Source organism: Petromyzon marinus, unplaced genomic scaffold (genome assembly GCF_048934315.1).
Source record: "Petromyzon marinus isolate PM22_M1 ecotype Great Lakes invasive population unplaced genomic scaffold, UKy_Petmar_22M1.pri1.0 PM_G_Scaffold_153, whole genome shotgun sequence".
Classification (NCBI taxonomy): domain Eukaryota; kingdom Metazoa; phylum Chordata; class Hyperoartia; order Petromyzontiformes; family Petromyzontidae; genus Petromyzon; species Petromyzon marinus.
Window position 1 is genome coordinate 49,579 of NW_027422710.1, and position 22,333 is coordinate 71,911.

The 22,333-nt window shown below is 46.5% G+C and overlaps 1 protein-coding gene across 1 annotated transcript; it reads right to left on the minus strand.

Moving 5' to 3' along the window:
* Positions 1 to 3,090: 3,090 nt before the first annotated feature.
* Positions 3,091 to 21,778, minus strand: LOC142910759 (E3 ubiquitin-protein ligase Mdm2-like). The gene is made up of 6 exons (XM_076060157.1): positions 21,722 to 21,778; positions 18,101 to 18,177; positions 13,164 to 13,226; positions 5,581 to 5,690; positions 4,015 to 4,089; positions 3,091 to 3,228 (listed from the first exon to the last, which is right to left on the minus strand). The coding sequence occupies exons 4-6, from the start codon at positions 5,680 to 5,682 to the stop codon at positions 3,091 to 3,093; spliced, it is 315 nt and encodes a 104-aa protein (XP_075916272.1). The 5' UTR covers positions 5,683 to 5,690; positions 13,164 to 13,226; positions 18,101 to 18,177; positions 21,722 to 21,778.
* Between the last annotated feature and the right edge of the window lie 555 nt (positions 21,779 to 22,333).

Genomic DNA, 22,333 nt, shown 5'->3' on the forward strand with positions numbered 1-22,333 from the left:
ATATGAACATTAAATTGTCCTTAATGAGACATACATTAACAAACGCTCTCTGTGTATCTATCTGTCTCTCTGTGTCTCTGTGTGTCTCTCTCTGTCTGTATCTGTCTCTCTGTGTGTGTATCTGTGTCTGTGTGTGTCTGTGTGTGTCTGTGTGTATCTGTGTCTGTGTGTATCTGTCTGTGTGTCTCTGTGTGTGTATATCATCTCAGTCAGTCGACCCGTGGCACCTGGGTCTGCCCCGTGACCTCCTGCCAGCGGTCGGTCAACACTTCACGTGGCCTCAAGGTGCACATAGCCTGGCACAAGCGTCGTGGTGACATTACTGCCACTGAGTGGTGAATGGCGGTTGTTGTTGTTATTGTTGTGCGTGTCTGTGTGTCTGTGTGTGTGTGTGTCTGTGTGTGTGTCTGTGTCTGTTTACTATTACCATCATTAGGGGAAAAAACGGTGATCCAATCTCCGACCCCCAGGAACAGGTTTGCAGATTTGCTGAGCATTTCTGTGAGGTCCTGGGGGAGGGAAAATCCCTCAGCCAGGAAAACATCGTGGCACAAAGTGAGGATGACCCTGCTGTGGCTGCGGTGCCTCAAATATTGGAAGAAGTCACCCCCTGTGAGTGGCTGGCTGAGGTGCCATCTGTTGAGGAAGTACTGAAGGCGATCCGGAGTCTGAGACCAGGAAAGGCAGCGGGCAGAGATGATCTCCCAAGCGAAATGCTGAGGGTGGCGTTTGTGCACAGACTGCCCTATATGACATCATAACGGTCTGGACCACTGGACGGGTTCCGCAGGATTGGAAGGATGCCCTGGTGGTCCCCCTTTTTAAGAAGGGGGACCGCACAGACTGTAACAACTACAGGGGCATCTCACTCCTCAGTGTGCCAGGAAAGGTCCTGGCAAGGATTATTCAGCATCACGGCAATATCTTTTCATCGGTTGCGTAACACTGTGTGGAAGCTACCTGGTCTGTCGCTCCGCACTAAGCTTCAGGTCTTCTCGGCCACGGTCATTCCCTCCCTTCTCTACGCTTGCGAAACGTGGACCCCCCCTAATGGAACATCTTCGCCGGTTAGAAACATTTAGGCTGGCCTGCCTACAATCCATCCTGGGTTTAACCAGACTGGATTGTGTGAGGAGCTCACAAATCCTTGAAAGATCTGGGCAAGGTCCCGTCGGTGAGCTCCTCCGGCGGGCAAGGCTGCGATGGCTGGGTCATGTAGCCCGCATGCCCAGCCACCGCATGCCGAAACAGCTTTTGTTCGGCCGGATCGAGGGGGCTAAGCGGGCGCGGCACGGGCTAGAGAAGAGATGGAGTGATGTGGTACAGGAGGACGTGGAGCTGAGTGGACTTGCCGATGACTGGTAACAGCGGTGTCAAGATCGGCTTCTGTGGAGGCTCGTGAAGGATGCTACTGGGCAGTTGGAGGTAGTTGCCCTCCAACAACAACGGAGGGCGGAGGAGCGACGCTCAGAACAACGAGCGGAGCGCCGGGTGGCTAAAGCACAGCAGGTTGGCACAGTAGGGGGCACAGGTGGTGCATCAGCCAGTGATCTCAGTCAGTCGACCCCTGGCACCTGGGTCTGCCCCGTGACCTCCTGCCAGCGGGCGTTCGACACTTCACGTGGCCTCAGGGTGCACATAGCTTGGCACAAGCGTCGTGGTGACGTCACCGCCACTTAGTGGCGAATGGCGGTTGTTGTTGTTGTGTGTCTGTCTGTGTGTGTGTGTCGTGTCAGGACAGGAACGTGTGCACCACAGAGTGGATCTCCCTGCGGCAGAGTGGGCAGGCCATGCCACGCTGCTGCAGCTCCCAAGGCGCAGCGGCGGCACGTGGCAAGGTGGCCGCTGTCGCCGTGAACTAACGTGCAGCTATGCGGCTCACTCCGGCACACCACGCACTCACCTACGACAACACCATCAGCACCACCCACACCACCAACACCACCCACACCAACACCACCATCACCCACACCACCAGCACCACCACCCACACCAACACCACCAACCACACCACCACCACCCACACCACCAGCACCACCCACACCAACACCACCACCACCCACACCAACACCACCACCTACACCACCACTATCACCACCACCACCCACACCACCACCTACACCACCACCATCACAACCACCACCAGCCACACCACCACCCACACCAACACCACCACCCACACCACCACCATCACCACCACCACCACCACCACCCACACCACCACCACCACCCACACCAACACCACCGGCTGGAGCGCAAGATGGAGAGGAAGTGGTGGAGGTGGTGGTGACGTTGACACCGGCTGAAGGGGAAGAAAAAGAAGAGATTATGTGAGTGAGTGAATGTGTGAGTGTGTGTGAGTGTGTGAGTGTGTGTGTGTGTGAGTGTGTGAGTGAATGAATGTGTGAGTGTGTGTGAGTGTGTGAGTGTGTGTGAGTGTGTGAGTGAGTGTGTGTGTGAGTGAGTGTGTGAGTGTGTGTGAGTGTGTGTGAGTGTGTGAGTGAGTGAATATGTGAGTGTGAGTGAGTGAATGTGTGAGTGTGTGTATGTGAGTGAATGTGTGAGTGTGTGTGAGTGTGTGAGTGAGTGTATGACTGTATATGGGTAGCGGTATTGTAGTTAGCGCTACATCGCGCTATGAACCCGGGGAGGGAGTGAGAAGGAGGGAGTGAGGAGGAGGAGGGAGGGGAACTTCACCTCGCCTGCTGTCGGCCGTCACTATGGAGAATGACTTCACGAACAGCGCTACCACCGAGTGTCTGGAAGAGAGAGACAGGGAGATCCAGGCTGGGTTTGGATGCAGGCTCTATCTACCGCCCCTCTCTCTCTCTCTCCACCCCTCTCTCTCGTTTGTTTCTTTTTATTTCACTTTTTAAATTATAATTTTTCTATCTACGTGACTTTAGTGAAAGAACCAAAGAATATTCACCCACTCAATCACTCACCCACTCACTAAACAGCTCACCCACCCACTCAATAATTCACTCCCCCACTCGCCCTCCCTCCCACTCACTCACTAAATAACTCATCCGCTCACCCACACTCACTCACCCACCCACCAAATCTCTCTCCACCCTCTTTCTATCTCCCTCACCTGGGATCTCTGAGTGAGAATCCCTCCACACCAAACACCTCCCCCAGGGGGTCCCCGCCACACCTCACCAGGTACGGCCTCTCTACATCGTAAAGTTGTCTCCGCTTGATGTATTGTCCCACGTAGTGGTACGCCTACGTGGGACGTACACACACACATGCACACACACACGCATGCATGCACACACACGAGTGGGTGACTGAGTGGGTGAGTAGGTGGGTGGGTGAGTGAGTGGGTGAGTGAGTGGATGAGTTAGTGAGTGGGTGGTTGAGTGATTGAGTGGGTGAGTGGGTGGGTAGGTGAGTGAGTGGGTGGTTGAGTGATTGAGTGGGTGAGTGGGTGGGTAGGTGAGTGAGTAGGTGAGTGAGTGGGTGTGTGGATCAGTGAGAGAATCAGTGAGTGAGTGGGTGGATCAGTGATTTAGTGGCATGGGCGGAAGAGATGGACTAGTCAGTGAGTGGATGGGTTAGAGGGTGAGTGGATGGGTTAGAGGGTGAGTAGAGTGAGTGGTTGGGTGAGTGAGTGGATGAGTGAGTGGTTGGATGAGTGAGTGTTAGTGTGTGGGTAAATGGAGTGGGTGAGTGGTTGGGTGAGTGGGTGGCTGAGTAGGTCAATGAATGAGTGGGTGGACGAGTGGTTGGGTGAGTGGGTGGGTGAGTGTAACGTCTGTACTATGTTGAACTTCTTTCGCACCGCACGTAGCCATCTGTGATAATCCTGCAAATCCAAATTATACAGCAGGTGTCTGGGTCGCGATAGAATCCACGACCTCCTGTACACCAGACGAGGTAGTCAACATCTCCTAGCCACCCTGATAATGATGATGGTGGGTCCCACGACCTCCTGTACACCAGGCGAGGTAGTCAACATCTCCTAGCCACGCAGATGATGATGGTGTTGGTGGCCGTGATGGGACCCACCTGCTCCCACGTGAATGTGTCGCCCTCGACACCGACCGACTGCAGCAGACGAAGCATTGCAGGCACCGGCTTCAGCTGCGTCCCAGCGGACAGAGGCATCACGGAGCCACATGTCATCACTCACACAGACACAAAGGTCCCCCGTGTAGCCTCGGCAGGCTATAGGGGCAAGTGCTGTTAGCGAAGAGAAGCACCTATCAAGGCTGCCGGCACTGTGGCACATGAGGGGGTGGGTGGCCAGCACCACGCCGAACCGCCTTTGTCTCCCCAGTGGCTTTGTTTACTACGACACACCGCTACACCAGCTACTCTTTTGAGTCAACCTAGGGGAGGCCCAGGACCGATTGTAGTGTATAGTAGTGTATATTACATTGTAGTGTATAGTAGTGCATTGTGTATAGTAGCGTATAGTACTGTAGTTTATAGTAGTGTAGGGTATAGTGTAGTGTATAGTAATGTAGTGCATAGTAGTGTAGTGTATAGTAATTGTAGTGTATAGTTGTGTATAGTGTACAGTGTATAGTTGTGTAGTGTATAGTAATGTAGTGTATAGTTGTGTATAGTGTACAGTGTATAGTTGTGAAGTGTATAGTAATGTAGTGTATAGTTGTGTATAGTATAGTGTACAGTGTATAGTGTACAGTGTATAGTAGTGTATAGTATAGCGTACAGTGTATAGTATAGTGTACAGTGTATAGTATAGTGTACAGTGTATAGTGTGCAGTGTATAGTGTACAGTGTATTCATAATAAAGGTTTTTGGGTTAGATCGCATTTATTTATAAATGTGTCGTAACCCTCCACCACCCGACACGGCCAATCAGCAAAAAAAGTGTCACGTTGACAAAAGACAAATAATTCACTACTTCAGCCCACCGGTGTGTTGAAGAGTTAATCCACATTTACAGTTTGAGTACGACGTTTCGCTGGTAAATACATCCAGCATCATCAAGCAATTCGCCAGAATGGTAAAGCCCTCGCTTGCTCCCGGTTTTTATATAGAGCAGCAGGGTGACGTCATCACTTAACTCATATCAGGTGCAGCGATTAGAGGCGGAGGGGGGGGTATTGTAATTATATAATCGATTAGTAATCAGTCATTGTTTATGATTAGTAATGAGTTGTAGATTAGTAATTATTTAAATGTAATGTGTATTATTTAATAATACGCTTCCAGGCCACACTATATAAAAAACCGGGAGCAAGCGAGGGCTTTACCATTCTGGCGAATTGCTTGATGATGCTGGATGTATTTACCAGCGAAACGTCGTACTCAAACTGTAAATGTGGATTAACTCTTCAACACACCGGTGGGCTGAAGTAGTGAATTATTTGTCTTTTGTCAACGTGACACTTTTTTTGCTGATTGGCCGTGTCGGGTGGTGGAGGGTTACGACAAATTTATAAATAAACGTGATCTAACCCAAAAAACTTTATTATGAATAATATTGGTCGCGAAAGCCTACGTGTTAAACTGTACAGTGTATAGTATAGCGTACAGTGTATAGTAGTGTACAGTGTATAGTAGTACACAGAGCACCGGTGAGCCCCCCTAAAAGCGACTCACCAGAATGTTCCTGTGAGCTCCAGCAGCGGCCAGAGACAACCTGGAGTCACCGGCACTCATCACGGCAGCGGCCAGAGACAACCTGGAGTCACCGGCACTCATCACGGCAGCTGTGAGACAGCAGGAAGACAGCGACACTCGTCACGGCAGCTGTGGAGACAGCAGGAAAACAGCGACACTCGTCACGGCAGCTGTGGAGACAGCAGGAAGACAGCGACACTCGTCACGGCAGCTGTAGAGACAGCAGGAAGACAGCGACACTCGTCACGGCAGCTGTGAGACAGCAGGAAGACAGCGACACTCGTCACGGCAGCTGTGAGACGGCAGGAAGACTGCGACACTCGTCACGGCAGCTGCGGAAACAGCAGGAAGACAGCGACACTCGTCACGGCAGCTGTAGAGACAGCAGGAAGACAGCGACACTCGTCACGGCAGCTGTAGAGACAGCAGGAAGACAGCGACACTCGTCACCGCAGCTGTAGAGACAGCAGGAAGGCAGCGACACTCGTCACGGCAGCTGTAGAGACAGCATGAAGACAGCGACACTCGTCACGGCAGCTGTGAGACAGCAGGAAGACAGTGACACTCGTCACGGTAGCTGTGGAGACAGCAGGAAGACAGCGACACTCGTCACCGCAGCTGTGAGACAGCAGGAAGACAGCGACACTCGTCACGGCAGCTGTGAGACAGCAGAAAGACAGCGACACTCGTCACGGCAGCTGTGAGACAGCAGGAAGACAGCGACACTCGTCACGGCAGCTGTGGAGACAGCAGGAAGACAGCGACACTCGTCACTGTGTGTGTACACTATGTGTGTACATTGTGTGTGTAAACTGTGTGTACACTGTGTGTGTCTACACTGTGTATGTGTACACTGTGTGTGTGTACATTGTGTGTGTACACTGTATACACTGTGTGTGTGTAGTGTGTGAACACTGTGTATGTACAGTGTGTACACTGTGTGTGTGTACACTGTGTGTACACTGTATGTGTACATTGTGTGTGTACACTGTGTGTGTACACTGTATGTGTAAACTGTGTGTGTGTACATTGTGTGTGTGTGTACACTGTGTATACACTGTGTGTGTGTGTGTAGTGTGTTAACACTGTGTATGTACACTGTGTGTGTGTACACTGTGTGTGTGTACACTGTTTGTGTCCGCATTAAACCGAACCCCCGGCAAGGCCATCTACTTAATGACGAGAGAAAATTCACACGAAATGTCCTTTTCAATGAAGTCTTCCAGATGTAAATTGATACAAGCTTTTAATGAAGAAATAAAATCATCTAACTCAAAACACAACACAATTCAAAGATGTTTCATTTTAAAACTTCAAAACGGAGCATGGGGTACTTGCGTGAATGCGTCCTTCGTGTGCAAATGTTGTGACTTTCCTGGCCTGAAGGCCGTCAATGTGTTGGGCCATTATTGGTGCACAGCGTCTCAACAGCAGCAGTGGGGTTTGCTTCAACCGATGGTTACGAACATCCAGACGTGAATCAGCAAGGAGCATTTCTAGTCCTAGTTAGACAAAATCTACGTCAACACGTAAGACAAAACTACAATTCGTGTTGTAGAGAATGTATCTCCTCCTATACGTTTAACTTTCAAGTGGTATGCCTTGTAACTGATGAATGATCCGAGTGTGCTCCCTATTTCAAAGACAATGAGTTGCTCCAGAGGCAGACGCTTCGTGAAACACAAAAGTACCCTTTGACCTGTATCACAAGAACAACGGGTCTCACCTGAGTTCTCTGTACAGGTTACTTCCAAAACACACACACACTTTGTCCTAACATCACTTAATCAATGTGTGACCCTCAGACAAAATGTTACATGTACGCGCACAATCAGACAAGTATTCATTCTAAATTATTGACGGGCATATTAACATTGATTACTGCAGCGATATTGACTGCATCACGTTACATCGTATTAACAAGAAGTTATTTTACAAATACGCACCGTCTGCTTAACAGTGTATGTACAACGTACTATTGTTGCATCATTCAAAACGAGTAGGCCGTTGCATGCTGGGGTCTGGGTCAAAATGTAGCAAATTCTAAACATTACGCTACAAATAATAGATCACGGCACTTCGATGGCAACACAAGCAATCGTCATCAGGTGGGACAAGCACAGCAGCAAGAAGAAGAAACTGCTGGAGTAGGCGCCTACTACTTCAGCAATTTCTCTTGCTGTGGTTGTCCCACCTGATGACGATTGCTTGTGTTGTGATCTAAACGCCGTGATCTGTTATGTTTCTACCCACGTGGTGACTTTACCGAAATAACTCAAGAGTGTGGATTCCTGCAGTCACGAAAGCTTCGAAATCAAGATTGCCTACAAACTACACAACTGAGATGACGCATCAATCATCGCCCCCTACTGACAGTCTCTTGCCCACATGCAGGCCGGTGCAGGGCCACCACTCCGTGCCACACAGGGGCAGCTGCTACTTGGGGATGCTCTTCGAGCGTCTCAGACGAGATACAAAACTCCGAGTTGCCGAGGCGATTAAGCGAGCAAAGCGTAAACGCAATTATCATGAGAACATCGTGAATGCTTGGGAGCTTATTGTCTCTCGCTCCTGGTGAGAGATTGACCCAACCCACAGGTCCACAAAGACTGGCCGCTCTTACTCTGCAGGTTGAACCTAGGAAATGAGTGTTCAACTTCATATTCTTGTCATTAAAGGCCTGTGACAAAGGTGCATCTATTGTAGCGACATCGTCTCTGGCTTACACATCTACCGGGTCTCCACTTGACTTTGTATTGTCTCGGAGGAAGTCCACCCACACCTCCACTTCCACAAACTGCTGGGAGTTGCCTCGCTCTGCCTCACAGTCAGAATTCTCCTCTTGCTTCACGTTACCTCCATCAATGTGAAGGTCCCATTTTGGAGTTGAATCTTCATCTTCACATTTCACCATCACTTCTTCCCTCTTCACCATCACTTCTTCCCTCTTCACCATTACCTCTTCATATTTCACCTCGATAACTTTAAAAGTGTCCAAGCTGGGATTTTCTTCCGGTTCATGTTTCATGAGGGATGGGCTCATGGTGGCACTTTGACTTTCACAAGCCGATTTCAGACTCCACTCCTTGTGGATCTTCTGATGCTTCTGTGTTCTCTGGTGTACTTGAAGATGTGGTTGCTGTGCAAACGTTATCCCGCACGGAGTGCACCTGAAGGGTTTCTCTCCCGTGTGTGTTCTCTGGTGTACTTGAAGATTTGATGAATCTGCAAATGCCTTCCCACTGTTGTATATATAGGTGTTATGAAAATTGATGAAAATAATGAAAATTAAATGAAATTTGAGATTTGCATAATTTATCCGAAATTATGTTAATTAGTGTAATTATGTGCATAAATTATGCTGATTCGAGAGATAATCGTATTAATTTATGCGAGTGGGCGTGGTTATGATAATGCAGGTCGTTATGGATTATCAGGTCGAGCCTCGGTGACGAGGATTGTGTTATGAATTGGAATAACGCAATTAATCGTATGCAGTGACGCAGGCGTTGTGAGCGTGAATGAGAGAGAGACGATTCGACTCTGCTCTTCAATTCCGTATTATCGATAAGGATACGATTACTCTCGATTGAACATTACGGATTATGTGTGTTATGGATCATGTGGTGATAGTGTGCTTATGATAGGTCCCCAGGATTCAGATCTCATACGCAGAACAATATTATGCAGAATTTCAGGAAGAATCACACACAAACCTTCTGCTTTAATCAATTTTATTTCTAGCTAACTTATATATGAAAAACTCAATCTCGGGATTTGGAATTTCAACACAGCGTTAACACGATACCATCACGATTGCGTTGTTTCACCTCGATAGCGGCACCTGTGGTTAATTCCCGACGCGTAACGCAATCGATCGGTTGTTGAGAGAGAGATTAAAAACATGCGAACTATTCTATCAAACCTTAACTTTATAATATGCAAACTCGTATGCTTGAATTGTTACACAACACGGCACTTGGTCTTTGATTCGTATCCAATCCTTAATACATTCTGATATGCGAAGTTATTATGCTTGAAATCGTCAGCACAGTACCACGTTGATGTTCGTTCATTGATTCATAACGATTATGAATTTAAAGCGTTCGACTGTAATACTTCTAATTGCCTTATCAACACCACTCGATGGCCACAATGCTTCGTTACTTGAATTGTCACACAAAACAGCATTCGGTCACTGATCATGCGCGGCCCTTAATGCAATTATTGTCACGTTGTTAACAATAGGATGACTGATTATTATGCAACGCTACTCGTTGACAGGGCACTCCAACCAGTATTATTCTTGGAGGCACAAATATGCGTTTGAATTCGTTATTTCATTCGTGGATACCGGCAAGATTATGCAGACAGACAAATATTAACGAACGACTCAAGTATTCCTAATCAACTTCTCAACGCGACTCAATGGGTGGCGATGTTTCCTTTTGAGATCCTTATCTCGGGCCAATCTTTTAATTGATTGTGGCCAGACCCCTGACAGGGAACCGGTTGAACCCGCTCTTCAACCCCGCGAGCGGCGCTCCGTGGTGAGGAGCCAAGAATTAATCCTTGTTAATGGGTCAGTTGGTAATTTATGCGGTTAGAAGTACAGCCCCAGCACAATATTACAGAGAAAAATTATGAACACTCTTAAAAACGATGGATTATTCACTCGGTCGTTGCGATGTTTCCACAATCACGGATGGTTCAATGGCTTGAGGTTTTTAGGCTTTGTTAATGACCCGTGTGTGTGTGTGTTGAATGGTGTGAGTGGTGAAAGAGTAGGCCAATGTTCGGAATCGATTCTTTGCGTCAAGCAGACGTCTGGTTTGTGTGTAGTGGGGGGCAGTGTATCATACGTATCAGTTGATTCTTCTTTCAGTAGTTGGTTCGGACTCGACGGACGTTGGTGAACGAGTAGATGCGTTGTTGTAGCTGAGATGACCGTCTGGTAGACGGCGTTAGAAGCACGCCCGCAGCGGCGCGCTGGTGCTGATGGCTGGTGCTGATGGCACGCTGGTGGCGCGCGCTTCCTCTCCTTGAAGACGCGCGAACGCGCCCGTGCTGGTTCGCTGATAGCAGTTTCTCTCCACTGCTGGCTGAGCTGCTGCACGCTCTTGCTTGGCGTTGCTGGCCGCGCTCTTTCTCCTTGAAGATGCGCGAACGCGCCCGTGCTGATTCGCTGACAGCAGTTTCCTCCACTGCTGGATGAGCTACGCCGGCGCGCGCTCTTTCCACTGCTGTAGTAGCTGACGCTGCGCTCGCGAGCGACAGGTCAAGTTTTTCTTCTGCTGAGTTGAGTTGAGATGAGTCTTCTTCTGTTGAGCTGAGTTGAGATGAGTCTTCTTCTGTTGAGCTGAGTTGAGATGAGTCTTCTTCTGTTGAGCTGCCCCCGAGGGCTGATGAGTTGGCCCCGAGGGCTGATGAGCTGGTTTCAATGCTGAAACGGCTCCTTTTTATGCCAAAAATCTCTCCCCTTCTCGGCTCCCCCTCACGAGGTGGAGCTATCTTTGATCTGATCGTATGTCGGTGGGGGGGGTTCGTGTGTCGGTGGTGGGGGGGGTTCGTGTGTCAGTGTGTATGTTTGTGTGTGTGTCATTTATGACACGGTCCTGTTCGGGTCTTTCCTCAAGCCATATACATCAAGACAACAGACACCTCGATTCATCTCGGTGGCGTCTGGTTGTCTGATCCCTCCACCCAGAGAGAGGGGCGGGTTCCCCCCCCGCTTTTCCGTTCACGTTCCGACGCACAAAGAAATGGTTAAGATTTTTTTTAAGTTTAACATTTCACATCACAGTTGGTATCTTATCATACACAGTTATGATCCTGCTTGTGATTGATAGTATTTGATTTATTTCCAAGTGAAGATGCTCTTCCGAGCGTATGCATTTTATCACGTGCTGCAGGGAAAGACAAAGGTGGCCGGGATCTTCCCATCTCTCTATACTTTGCAAATATCATTTCGACTCCATGTTCGCCACGACTCGTGTTTGTAACTACGTCCTCCCGACACCTCTCGGTTTACCGAGGTTCGAATTGTTATGATGGAATTATTAAAAAGAAAAATAATTTTCATCCTGAGTTTAAGAGGTCTGTTTCCAGATTGTTGGAATCCATATCCCTTGGTTCTGTAAGGTTCTATAATGGAATATCGTTTAAGGTTAACACATTATTATTAATGTTATTTTGCAATTTCTTTAAAACTTGTTTGTCTGGTTGCCGTGTGTGGGGTGGGGTGTGTCTCCTCATCAAACCCGGCTGGCTTTTCCAGATGGCCCCTTGTGATAAGGTGTAATTCCTGCTTCTCCGCGCTGTGAGAGAGACAAAGATGGTCGTGGTTGCTTGGGATATTGTTTAAACTCTTTCGTAAGTTTGCCCGTTCGCCTCATTCCTTCTCGATAACCTTTGATGTGACTCGGTATTTTGTCTCCAAGCTTTGCTTTAACAGTAAAAGTATTAAAGGTGAAAATCATTTGATAGCGAATTAATTATTGGATAATAATTCACTGATGTGTCTGGTGGCCTGTTCTTAATTGGAGTGAGCGTTAGGCTCGCTACTTTTATCTTATTCTTGTTGTTGCCTTTTAATTTTTTTTGTTGTTGTTTTACTGGAAAATAAGGAAAAGAATATGTATACGATTTACCCTGTTGGCGTCTGGTGTCTGCTCTCTTGGTGTTCTGACCTCGGAGGGACCTTTCCTAAGGGGCCCATCAAACTCTTGTTCATCTGGAGATTTTCGCCGATAGCTGTTACATCCTCGCCTTGAGAGTTTTATTATTTCTTTATTCTTTAATGGTCTGTTTATGACCGACATCTGGTTTTTCGTGTTTCTGGCTTACTGGTTTGATTCATTAAAAAAAATATTATATATTGTTTGTCACGAAAGAAAGGAAAAAGAAATCTAGGTGTATGCATCCGTAAATATTCTTATGGATATTAATTGTGGAAAAAGGGCCGTATACAACACCACACACACTGCACTTGAAGGGTTTCTCTCCTGTGTGAGTTCTCTGGTGTTCTACAAGATTAGACTGTGCAAACGCCGTCCCACACACAGTGCACTTGAAGGGTTTGTCTCCCGTGTGTGTTCTCTGGTGTATTACAAGAGCAGATGAATGTGCAAACGCCTTCCCACACACACTGCACTTGAAGGGTTTCTCTCCCGTGTGTGTTCTCTGGTGTATTACAAGAGTAGATGAATGTGCAAACGGATACCCACACACACTGCACTTGAAGGGTTTCTCTCCCGTGTGTGTTCTCTGGTGTTCTACAAGATTAGATGACTGTGCAAACGCCTTCCCACACACACTGCACTTGAAGGGTTTCTCTCCCGTGTGTGTTCTCTGGTGTATTACAAGAGCAGATGAACGTGGAAACGCCTTCCCACACAGACTGCACCTGAAGGGTTTCTCTCCCGTGTGTTCTCTGGTGTTCTACTAGAGTAGATGAATGTGCAAACGCCATCCCACACACACTGCACTTGAAGGGTTTCTCTCCTGTGTGAGTTCTCTTGTGCCGTGTGAAATTTCCAGTACGATCCGTGCTGTATGCACACCGGTCGCATTGTTGCCTTGTCCTACCGAGCTGCGCTGAGTGCATTTGCTCCATCAGACCAATTCTGCAGAGGAAGCGTCAGAAGAAGCGTCAGCTGCAGACAGAAAAAAATAATATCCACACCATCTACACGTCAGTATCGAGGCACAGAGGAAAGCATATATACACAGTAACACGTGACTTACACGTCTATACTTATTCATATAATCATGATATAGTGGAAAAGTGTCCCAAATTCATCACACGGGCTGTTATGGCACACAATGAGAGGGCAAATGGTTATAAACATGCCTGGAAGCCCTCGTATCTTCAAAATGAATGTTCACCAAAAACTCCGAGCACACAATTTCAGCTGTCTGGCAACAAAAGGAATATTTATGAAAGCTAAATTCAGCTGACATAGCAAAGGGTGTTTAAATAATACTGTTTGTGTTATGAAGAAATGCATAAATTAATGTTCAATCGCAACTTAGAGGTGTGAAGCCAGGCACAGATGTCCTTGAATGCTGGGATGAACAGATCCGACTTCAGCTGCACGTGTGTGCTGTGTTAACTTCCTGACTCCATTCTTATAAAGAGTTGCAGAGGAAAACAAAAAGAAACTATTGTTTTGATATAACCTCCGTGCTCAATAGAGTTAATAGACTTTACTGCAAACACAAACTTGACACTGTCACACACTCAGAGGCGGAGCCAGGATTTTCAGGTAAGGGGGGAAACCCCTCCAGCAATGAAAAATGATAGGAGTTGTTAGTAAGTAAGGAGTTGTTGGTAAGGAGTTGTTAGTAAGTAAGGAGTTGTTAGTAAGGAGTTGTTAGTGAGGAGTTGTTAGTAAGGAGTTGTCAGTAAGGAGTTGTTAGTAAGGAGTTGTTAGTAAGTAAGGAGTTGTTAGTAAGGAGTTGTTAGTAAGTAATGACTTGTCCCTTACTTTTTATTCGACGCGTGTGATCGGCATTGCACTCGCTGAAGGTGTTTGCCTTCAGGGAAGTCGTGTACTGTATACGCAACTGCGCAAAATTCTGTGAGCCACTTATAACTGCTTTGCCGTTACTTATTGCCAATTATGGACTCGGACTGTTGTACTCTCATAGAGTCCCTGGCACGTAATAATATGCCACACGGTGGCAGTGGGGGTCGCAAAATGCTGATTTATCTATATATATGAAAGGGAAATGTGTGGATACATGTGTCTGTTCGAAATGTTTAGCATACTTCCCAACGTGCCACACACTTGAAATTTGGCATGTGGGTATGTTCCATACTGTACACAATGTAAAAAATGTAAAAAGTATTTTGTATTTTTTTTTTGGGGGGGGGGGGGGAAATGACCATGAAGTGTCTGCCGTCAACCCGCAACACCTCTGAGTCAAGCGCTCTGCAATGCTTAGAGCTGTTAACAGCGTGCCGGGAGATTTTAGTTGGCGCTTCGCTCCTGGCCGATGAAGCCATTGGCTTCTCGGAGTTCAACACACATCCTCCGTGCGAAGAACGGGTAGAACTGCTATCTAAAATATGAAGCAGAACATTCCATCTGTTTGTTTGTGCGAAGCAGCAAAAACCTCTCCAACGCTGAGCTCTGGCGTCGTGAAAATTTGCACGGCTGACGCTGTCTGTAATTTCTAAGTGAACGTGACTATTTTCAGCTCGCCACGTCATTATTCCCTTCCCCGAGTGGCCAAAATCGACCTTACGTAGAAGTGCGTTAGGGTTGAATTTCCTTGAGTGAAAACATCCGATTTAGGTAAATTTATTTGTTTCGGCTTTTTTCTTTCTTGCAAGCATCAATTTTTTCCAGGGTTTTTCAGTGAAATAGAAGGGAATGTGAAGTTAATCCAAGACAAGAATCCAAGTCCCGGGCGAAGCTGGGTAGTGAAGCTCGTTACTAATAAACCTCAATGATCCTATCAAAATGAGGGATTTCTATCGGATCGTTGGGGAAGCACGTGCCACCCTACCCCCCACTGGCTCCACCACTGTCACACACTGGCATGGTTCACAGGTGGTGGTGTGTCCAGACCCACGCCTGGCCACCTTCACCTGCTCAGTAGTAATGCTTCCTCACTCCACCAAGTAGTTGAGGATCAATCAACACAGCCGAGGCTGCGTGTCTCTCTCCCCGTGGTCGTGTGGATTTCCTTCCCGATCCCCCGGTTTCCCCTCTACATGTAGAGAATGAACACCGCCAAGCGTCTAGAGTGAACACCGCCACGCGTCTAGAGTGAACACCGCCACGCGTCTAGAGTGAACACCACCAAACGTCTAGAGTGAACACCACCAAGTGTCTAGAGTGAACACCACCAAGCGTCTAGAGCAGTGGTTCTTAACCTGGGTTCGATCGAACCCCAGGGGTTCGGTGAGTCGATCTCAGGGGTTCGGCAGAGCCCCCGCCACGGAGGTCCGGACACACTTGAATTATTGTGTAAATTTGTGATGACACACACGGCCCGCTTGGCCATCACTGGCTGCAGATGATCATGCTACACTGCTTGGCCAATCAGCGCTGCGGGGAATTTAGTGCGTACTCAGTAGTCAACGTGTGACTGTTGTTGTCGTACGTCGTGTGATTTCTTTAATATTTTATCCATACTATGTTGGGCAAAAGAAGAAAGTGGTCGGACGAATATGTACAACATGGATTCTCATGTATCACGGAACGTGATGGGAGTGAGCGTCCTATCTGCATGATTTGCAACGCCAAGTTGAGCAACTCTAGTCTTGCACCGGCAAAACTAAAGGAACACTTCTTGAAGCTGCATGGAGACGGGGAATACAAGAACACAACACTTGCTGAATTCAGGGTGAAGAGAGCCAGATTCGATGAAAGGGCCACTCTGCCTGCTCTTGGATTTGTACCTGTTAACAAACCGATCCTGACAGCATCGTACGAAGTTGCTTACCTGATCGCAAAGCAGGGCAAGCCACACACCATTGGTGAAACACTTGTGAAACCAGCTGCATTAAAGATGGCGAATCTGATACTCGGAACAGCGGCCGAAGGTAAATTATCCCAAATTCCCCTTTCAAATGACACCGTCAGTGACAGAATAGAAGACATGAGTAAAGACATCTTGGCTCAAGTAGTCGCGGATCTGATTTCAAGCCCGGCAAAATTCAGCCTTCAACTCGACGAAACCACAGACGTTTCTGATCTAAGCCAGCTTGCTGTTTTTGTACGCTATGTGAAAGACGACATGATAAAAGAAGAGTTTTTATTTTGTAAGCCTCTTACAACAACAACAACGAAGGCAGCCGATGTGAAGAAGCTTGTGGATGACTTCTTCAGAGACAACAATCTTTCATGGGATATGGTTTCTGCAGTTTGTACGGACGGAGCTCCAGTCATGCTGGGAAGAAAGTCTGGTTTTGGTGCGCTAGTAAAGGCCGATGCACCACACATCATTGTGACGCATTGTATTCTGCACAGGCATGCGTTGGCAACAAAAACCTTACCTCCAAAAATGGCAGAAGTATTAAAAACTGTGGTGGAATGTGTGAACTATGTGCGAAAAAGTGCTCTGAGGCACCGCATCTTCAGTGAGCTGTGTAAAGAAATGGGCTCTGAATTTGAGGTACTTCTGCTCCATTCTAATATTCGGTGGTTATCCCGGGGACAGGTGCTGAATCGTGTTTTTGCCATGCGTGTGGAATTAGCCCTGTTTTTGCAAGAGCACCAACACTGCCATGCAGATTGCTTCAAAAATCCTGAGTTCATTCTCATTTTAGCGTACATGGCTGATATATTCGCAGCTCTCAATCATCTCAATCAGCAGATGCAGGGTGGTGGAGTCAATATCATGGAAGCGGAAGAACACCTGAAGGCTTTTTAAAAAAAGCTACCGTTATGGAAACGACGAACAGAGAACAATAACTTCGCAAACTTCCCGCTTCTGGACGACTGTGCAAGTAAGATCGAAGATGTGTCTGGAATCGGAGATATTTCTGTATCCACGGAACTGAAGCAAACAATTGCCACGCACTTAGATGAGCTTGCAAAGTCTCTCGACGGATATTTCCCTACAAGAGAGTCATATCCAGCATGGGTGAGACAGCCGTTCACGTTTGCTGTTGAAACAGCAGATGTCAATGATGAATTCCTCGACGAAATCATTGAAATTCAGCAGAGCCAGGTTCAACAGCAACTCTTCAGAACAACAACGCTCTCAACGTTTTGGTGTCGACAAATGAACAAGTATCCAGTTATTGCTAAGAAAGCCCTGGATTTTTTTACACCATTTGTTACAACATATCTTTGTGAGCAATCCTTTTCGAGGATGCTGGACATAAAAACGAAGAAAAGGAACAGACTTTGCTGTGAAAATGACATGAGAGTGGCACTTGCCAAGGTGAAGCCACGCATATCTGAACTGATCTCTCAAAGGCAACAGCAGAAGTCACATTGATTTCCAGGTATGTAATTTGTTGTGAGTTTATGCATTGTGTTGGTTTTATTCTTTGAACAAGGTAATGTTCATGCACGGCTCATTTTGTGTACCAGTAAAAAACATATCTACGTCTTGAATTTGAAAAAAATCACATTTTATTTTTCACTAAAGAGGGGTTCGGTGAATGCGCATATGAAACTGGTGGGGTTCGGTACCTCCAACAAGGTTAAGAACCACTGGTCTAGAGTGAACACCACCACGTGTCTAGAGTGAACACCACTAAGCGTCTAGAGTGAACACCACTACGTGTCTAGAGTGAACACCACCACGTGTCTAGAGTGAACACCGCCACGCATCTAGAGAATGAACACCGCCACGCGTCTAGAGTGAACACCGCCACGCGTCTAGAGTGAACACCACTACGCGTCTAGAGTGAACACCGCCACGCATCTAGAGTGAACACCGCCACGTGTCTAGAGTGAACACCACCACGTGTCTAGAGTGAACACCGCCACGTGTCTAGAGTGAACACCACCACGCTGTTGACAAGCCCCACCTTGTTGATATTGTTGTTGTTGTGGGCAGGTTGCTTCTGTAAACAAGGGCGGTACAGCAGCTCAACGTGGGCGTGGCCTGGTACAAAATAAAAAAAAACTGTGAATATTTAAAACAAAACAAAGTTACAAAGTAGCGAGCCAGGTGAAGAGAAATGAAAACTTAAGATGCTCTTTGGTTCTTTCGGTAAAGTCACGTAGGGAAATTTAATTAATTAATAGTTTCAGTTTCATTTATTTGGTATAGACCTGTGAGCCATTCGGCTCTTGAATTGGGTGCAACCACAACAAACAAAAAACATGAACAAGAAAACATCTTGAAGTGACTATGTGTGACTGTGCAAACATAAAATCCAGGGAAAAACAGCAAAATATTCCACAAAAAGCACCGTACACCAACGCTGTGTGCACATAGCATGCGACGTTTCAATTGCAACACAAGCAATCATCATCAGGTACAAATGCAAGAGAAAACAAACCTAGTAAACTTAGAAATGTAATGCAATACAACACAGAGTCGGCCAACATAACAGTCAACACCCCACCTGGTTGATAACGTTCTTCCAAAGGTTGCTCAATTTGAAAGAGAGACAAAAGACAGACACGGAGACACACAGAGAGAGATATAACACAGAGAAACACAGAGAGATACACACATACAGTGAGGGAAAAAAGTATTTGATCCCCTGCTGATTTTGTACATTTGCCCACTGACAAAGAAATGATCAGTCTAATTTTAATGGTAGGTTTATTTGAACAGTGAGAGACAGAATAACAAAAAAAATCCAGATAAACGCATGTCAAAAACGTTATAAATTGATTTGCATTTTAATGAGGGAAAAAAGTATTTGACCCCTCTGCAAAACATGATTTAGTACTTGGTGGCAAAACCCTTGTTGGCAATAACAGAGGTCAGACGTTTCTTGTAGTTGGCCACCAGGTTTGCACACATCGCAGGAGGGATTTTGTCCCACTCCTCTGTGCAGATCTTCTCCAAGTCATTAAGGTTTCGAGGCTGACGTTTGGAAACTCGAACCTTCAGCTCCCTCCACAGATTTTCTATGGGATTAAGGTCTGGAGACTGGCTAGGCCACTCCAGGACCTTAATGTACTTCTTCTCGAGCCACTCCTTTGTTGCCTTGGCCCTGTGTTTTGGGTCATTGTCATGCTGGAATACCCATCCACGACCCATTTTCAATGCCCTGGCTGAGGGAAGGAGTTTCTCACCCAAAATTTGACGGTACATGGCCCCGTCCATCGTCCCTTTGATGCGGTGAAGTTGTCCTGTCCCCTCAGCAGAAAAACACCCTCAAAGCATAATGTTTCCACCTCCATGTTTGACGGTGGGGATGGTGTTCTTGGGGTCATAGGCAGCATTCCTCCTCCTCCAAACACAGCGAGTTGAGTTGATGCCAAAGAGCTCCATTTTGGTCTCATCCGACCAAAACACTTTCACCCAGTTGTCCTCTGAATCATTCAGATGTTCATTGGCAAACTTCAGACGGGCATGTATATGTGCTTTCTTGAGCAGGGGGACCTTGCGGGTGCTGCAGGATTTCAGTCCTTCACGGTGAAGCGTGTTATCAATTGTTTTCTTGGTGACTATGGTCCCAGCTGCCTTGAGATCTTTGACAAGATCCTCCCGTGTAGTTCTGGGCTGATTCTTCACCGTTCTCATGATCATTGCAACTTCACGAGGTGAGATCTTGCATGGAACCCCAGGCCGAAGGAGATTGACAGTTTTTTTGTGTTTCTTCCATTTGCGAATGATCGCACCAACTGTTGTCACCTTCTCACCAAGCTGCTTGGCAATGGTCTTGTAGCCCATTCCAGCCTTGTGTCGGTCTACAATCTTGTCCCTGACATCCTTGGAGAGCTCTTTGGTCTTGGCCATGGTGGAGAGTTTGGAATCTGATTGATTGATTGCTTCTGTGGACAGGTGTCTTTTAGACAGGTAACAAGCTGAGATTAGGAGCACTCCCTTTAAGAGTGTGCTCCTAATCTCAGCTCGTTACCTGTATAAAAGACACCTGGGAGCCAGAAATCTTTCTGATTGAGAGGGGGTCAAATACTTATTTCCCTCATTAAAATGCGAATCAATTTATAACATTTTTGACATGCGTTTTTCTGGATTTTCTTGTTGTTATTCTGTCTCTCACTGTTCAAATAAACCTAACATTAAAATTATAGACTGATCATTTCCTTGTCAGTGGGCAAACGTACAAAATCAGCAGGGGATCAAATACCTTTTTCCCTCACTGTACGCACAGAGAAACAACGCCTCTGTGTTGAGGCCTTAAATAGAGAGAGAGAGGCAGAGAGAGAGAGGGGAGGGGTGTAGAGAAATCCGCGAGTCAATGCAAGGCCGTAGCCATGGAGTCAACATTGGGGGGGAACAAATCTACCAGGGGGTCTGGGGTCCCCCCCCCCCAGAAAAAAATCTAAATTTGAAAACTAATTTCCTGACATTTCCTAAAATATTGAAAAATTTCACTAACACATGGGATGGAATGTTTTTGTTATTTGATACAATCATGTATAATATTGTATTGTATTACATTGCTCTGTTTTTACTTTTTAACTTTTCTTGTTTCATAGTATATAATGGCAGAGATTAGGGATTCATAAAGTACAACACAATCATATAAACACAAATCTACGCATTGTTATATGAAGACAAGTCCACATTTTGTGGCCAAGGTTTAGCAAATTGTTTTTATTAACATAGCATAGCAATTATTATTTAAAAAATATATATTTTTATAGCAATATATTGGGGGGGCATTTTGACCATATTTGATTATTGTGGGGGGATATGTCCCCCACCAATATATATTATAATTATTATAACATATTATAATTATTATAATATATTATAATTACGGCCTTGTGTCAATAAGAGATTTGGAACTTTGGTGACTGCAGTAAATAATAATAACACGAGGACACGCAGAGAGAGAGAAAGCACACTTATATTCTTGATTATTTCGGTAAAGTCACCACCATGTAGAAGGGAAACAATAAAATAAAAAATATATAAAACAATAAAATTATCACGACATTTCGACTGCAACACAATCATCATCAGGTGTGAAAACCACAGCAAGAAAAACCACAGCAAGAACATTTTCTTGCAGTCGAAACGTCGTGACAATTTTATTGTTTCATATTTTTATTATTTTATATTTTTATTATTTTATTGTTTCCCTTCTACGTGGTGACTTTACCGAAAGAACCAAGAATATGAATCCCTGCAGTCACGAAAGCTTTAAATCAAAAGCACACTTAATCAAACAAACTGAGTAAAACTTGGAAATGTAATGCAATGCAACACAGAGAGTCGGTCAACACACAATAAACGCATAGCCTGGTAGATTACTTTCTTACAAAGATTGCTCAACTAAGCGAGATAATTGAAGCAAACGCGATCAGGCGAGGGCAGGAGGCAAGGCCCCGCGTGGCTAGGCCCCGCGTTGTAAAGTTCCAACCTGGACATCGATTCCCATGCTCGCTGCTACTCAACTGACATCCCTACGAGAGAGAGCGAGGCTCTACCTTGGTAAACAACAACCACCACCACAACCACCACGACCACCACCACAACCGCGATGAGAATTTCTCACCTCGGATTTCAGTTCATGCGCGGAGCGGCAGATTTCTGTTACCTCGTGACGTCACGCAGCAGCAGGAGGTGACGTCACTTGCGTGGTACAAGAACACTCCCCTCCCGCAATGAGCGGGTCTTAATTTAAATAAATTATGTTAATGAGCCGGCCCATACGTGGAGGGATGTGGCGTGGGTGCTGAACCCGTCGCAATAAACTCGCGACGGTCGACACGAACACATTATGTTAATGAGCCGCCAGTCACCGGGCGTAGCTTTGCCCAAATAAGGATTGTACTTGAACAGATAACGGAAGTGACCCAGGCAGAGGTGACGTCACGCTCAAGGGCGCGGTAGACGGGGTGGGGTGAATACCTTGGTGACATGACGTCACTAGCGAGGGACACCTCCCCCTGGCGTTTCACGCCGATGAGGTGATGCTGAGTAGTGACGTCACAGAGCGGGATTGGAGTTTAAGTTGATTTAGATTAATTTTCCATTGCTCCCTCCCTTGAACTCAGCAACAACAACAACGTGGACATTGCATCCCACTGGGATTTTTAGCACACAGCGTTGGTGTACGGTGCTTTTGTCAGGAATATTTTGCTGTTTTTTCATGGATTTTCTGTTT

Excerpts from the sequence above, each read along its gene's own strand:
- LOC142910759 (XM_076060157.1), bottom strand. The coding sequence starts at position 5,682 with ATGAGTGCCGGTGACTCCAGGTTGTCTCTGGCCGCTGCCGTGATGAGT. Across the intron at positions 4,090-5,580 it reads GAGCTCACAGGAACATTCTG|CTGAAGCCGGTGCCTGCAAT; the intron begins GTGAGTCGCTTT and ends GCTGGGACGCAG. Across the intron at positions 3,229-4,014 it reads ACACATTCACGTGGGAGCAG|GCGTACCACTACGTGGGACA; the intron begins GTGGGTCCCATC and ends CGTCCCACGTAG.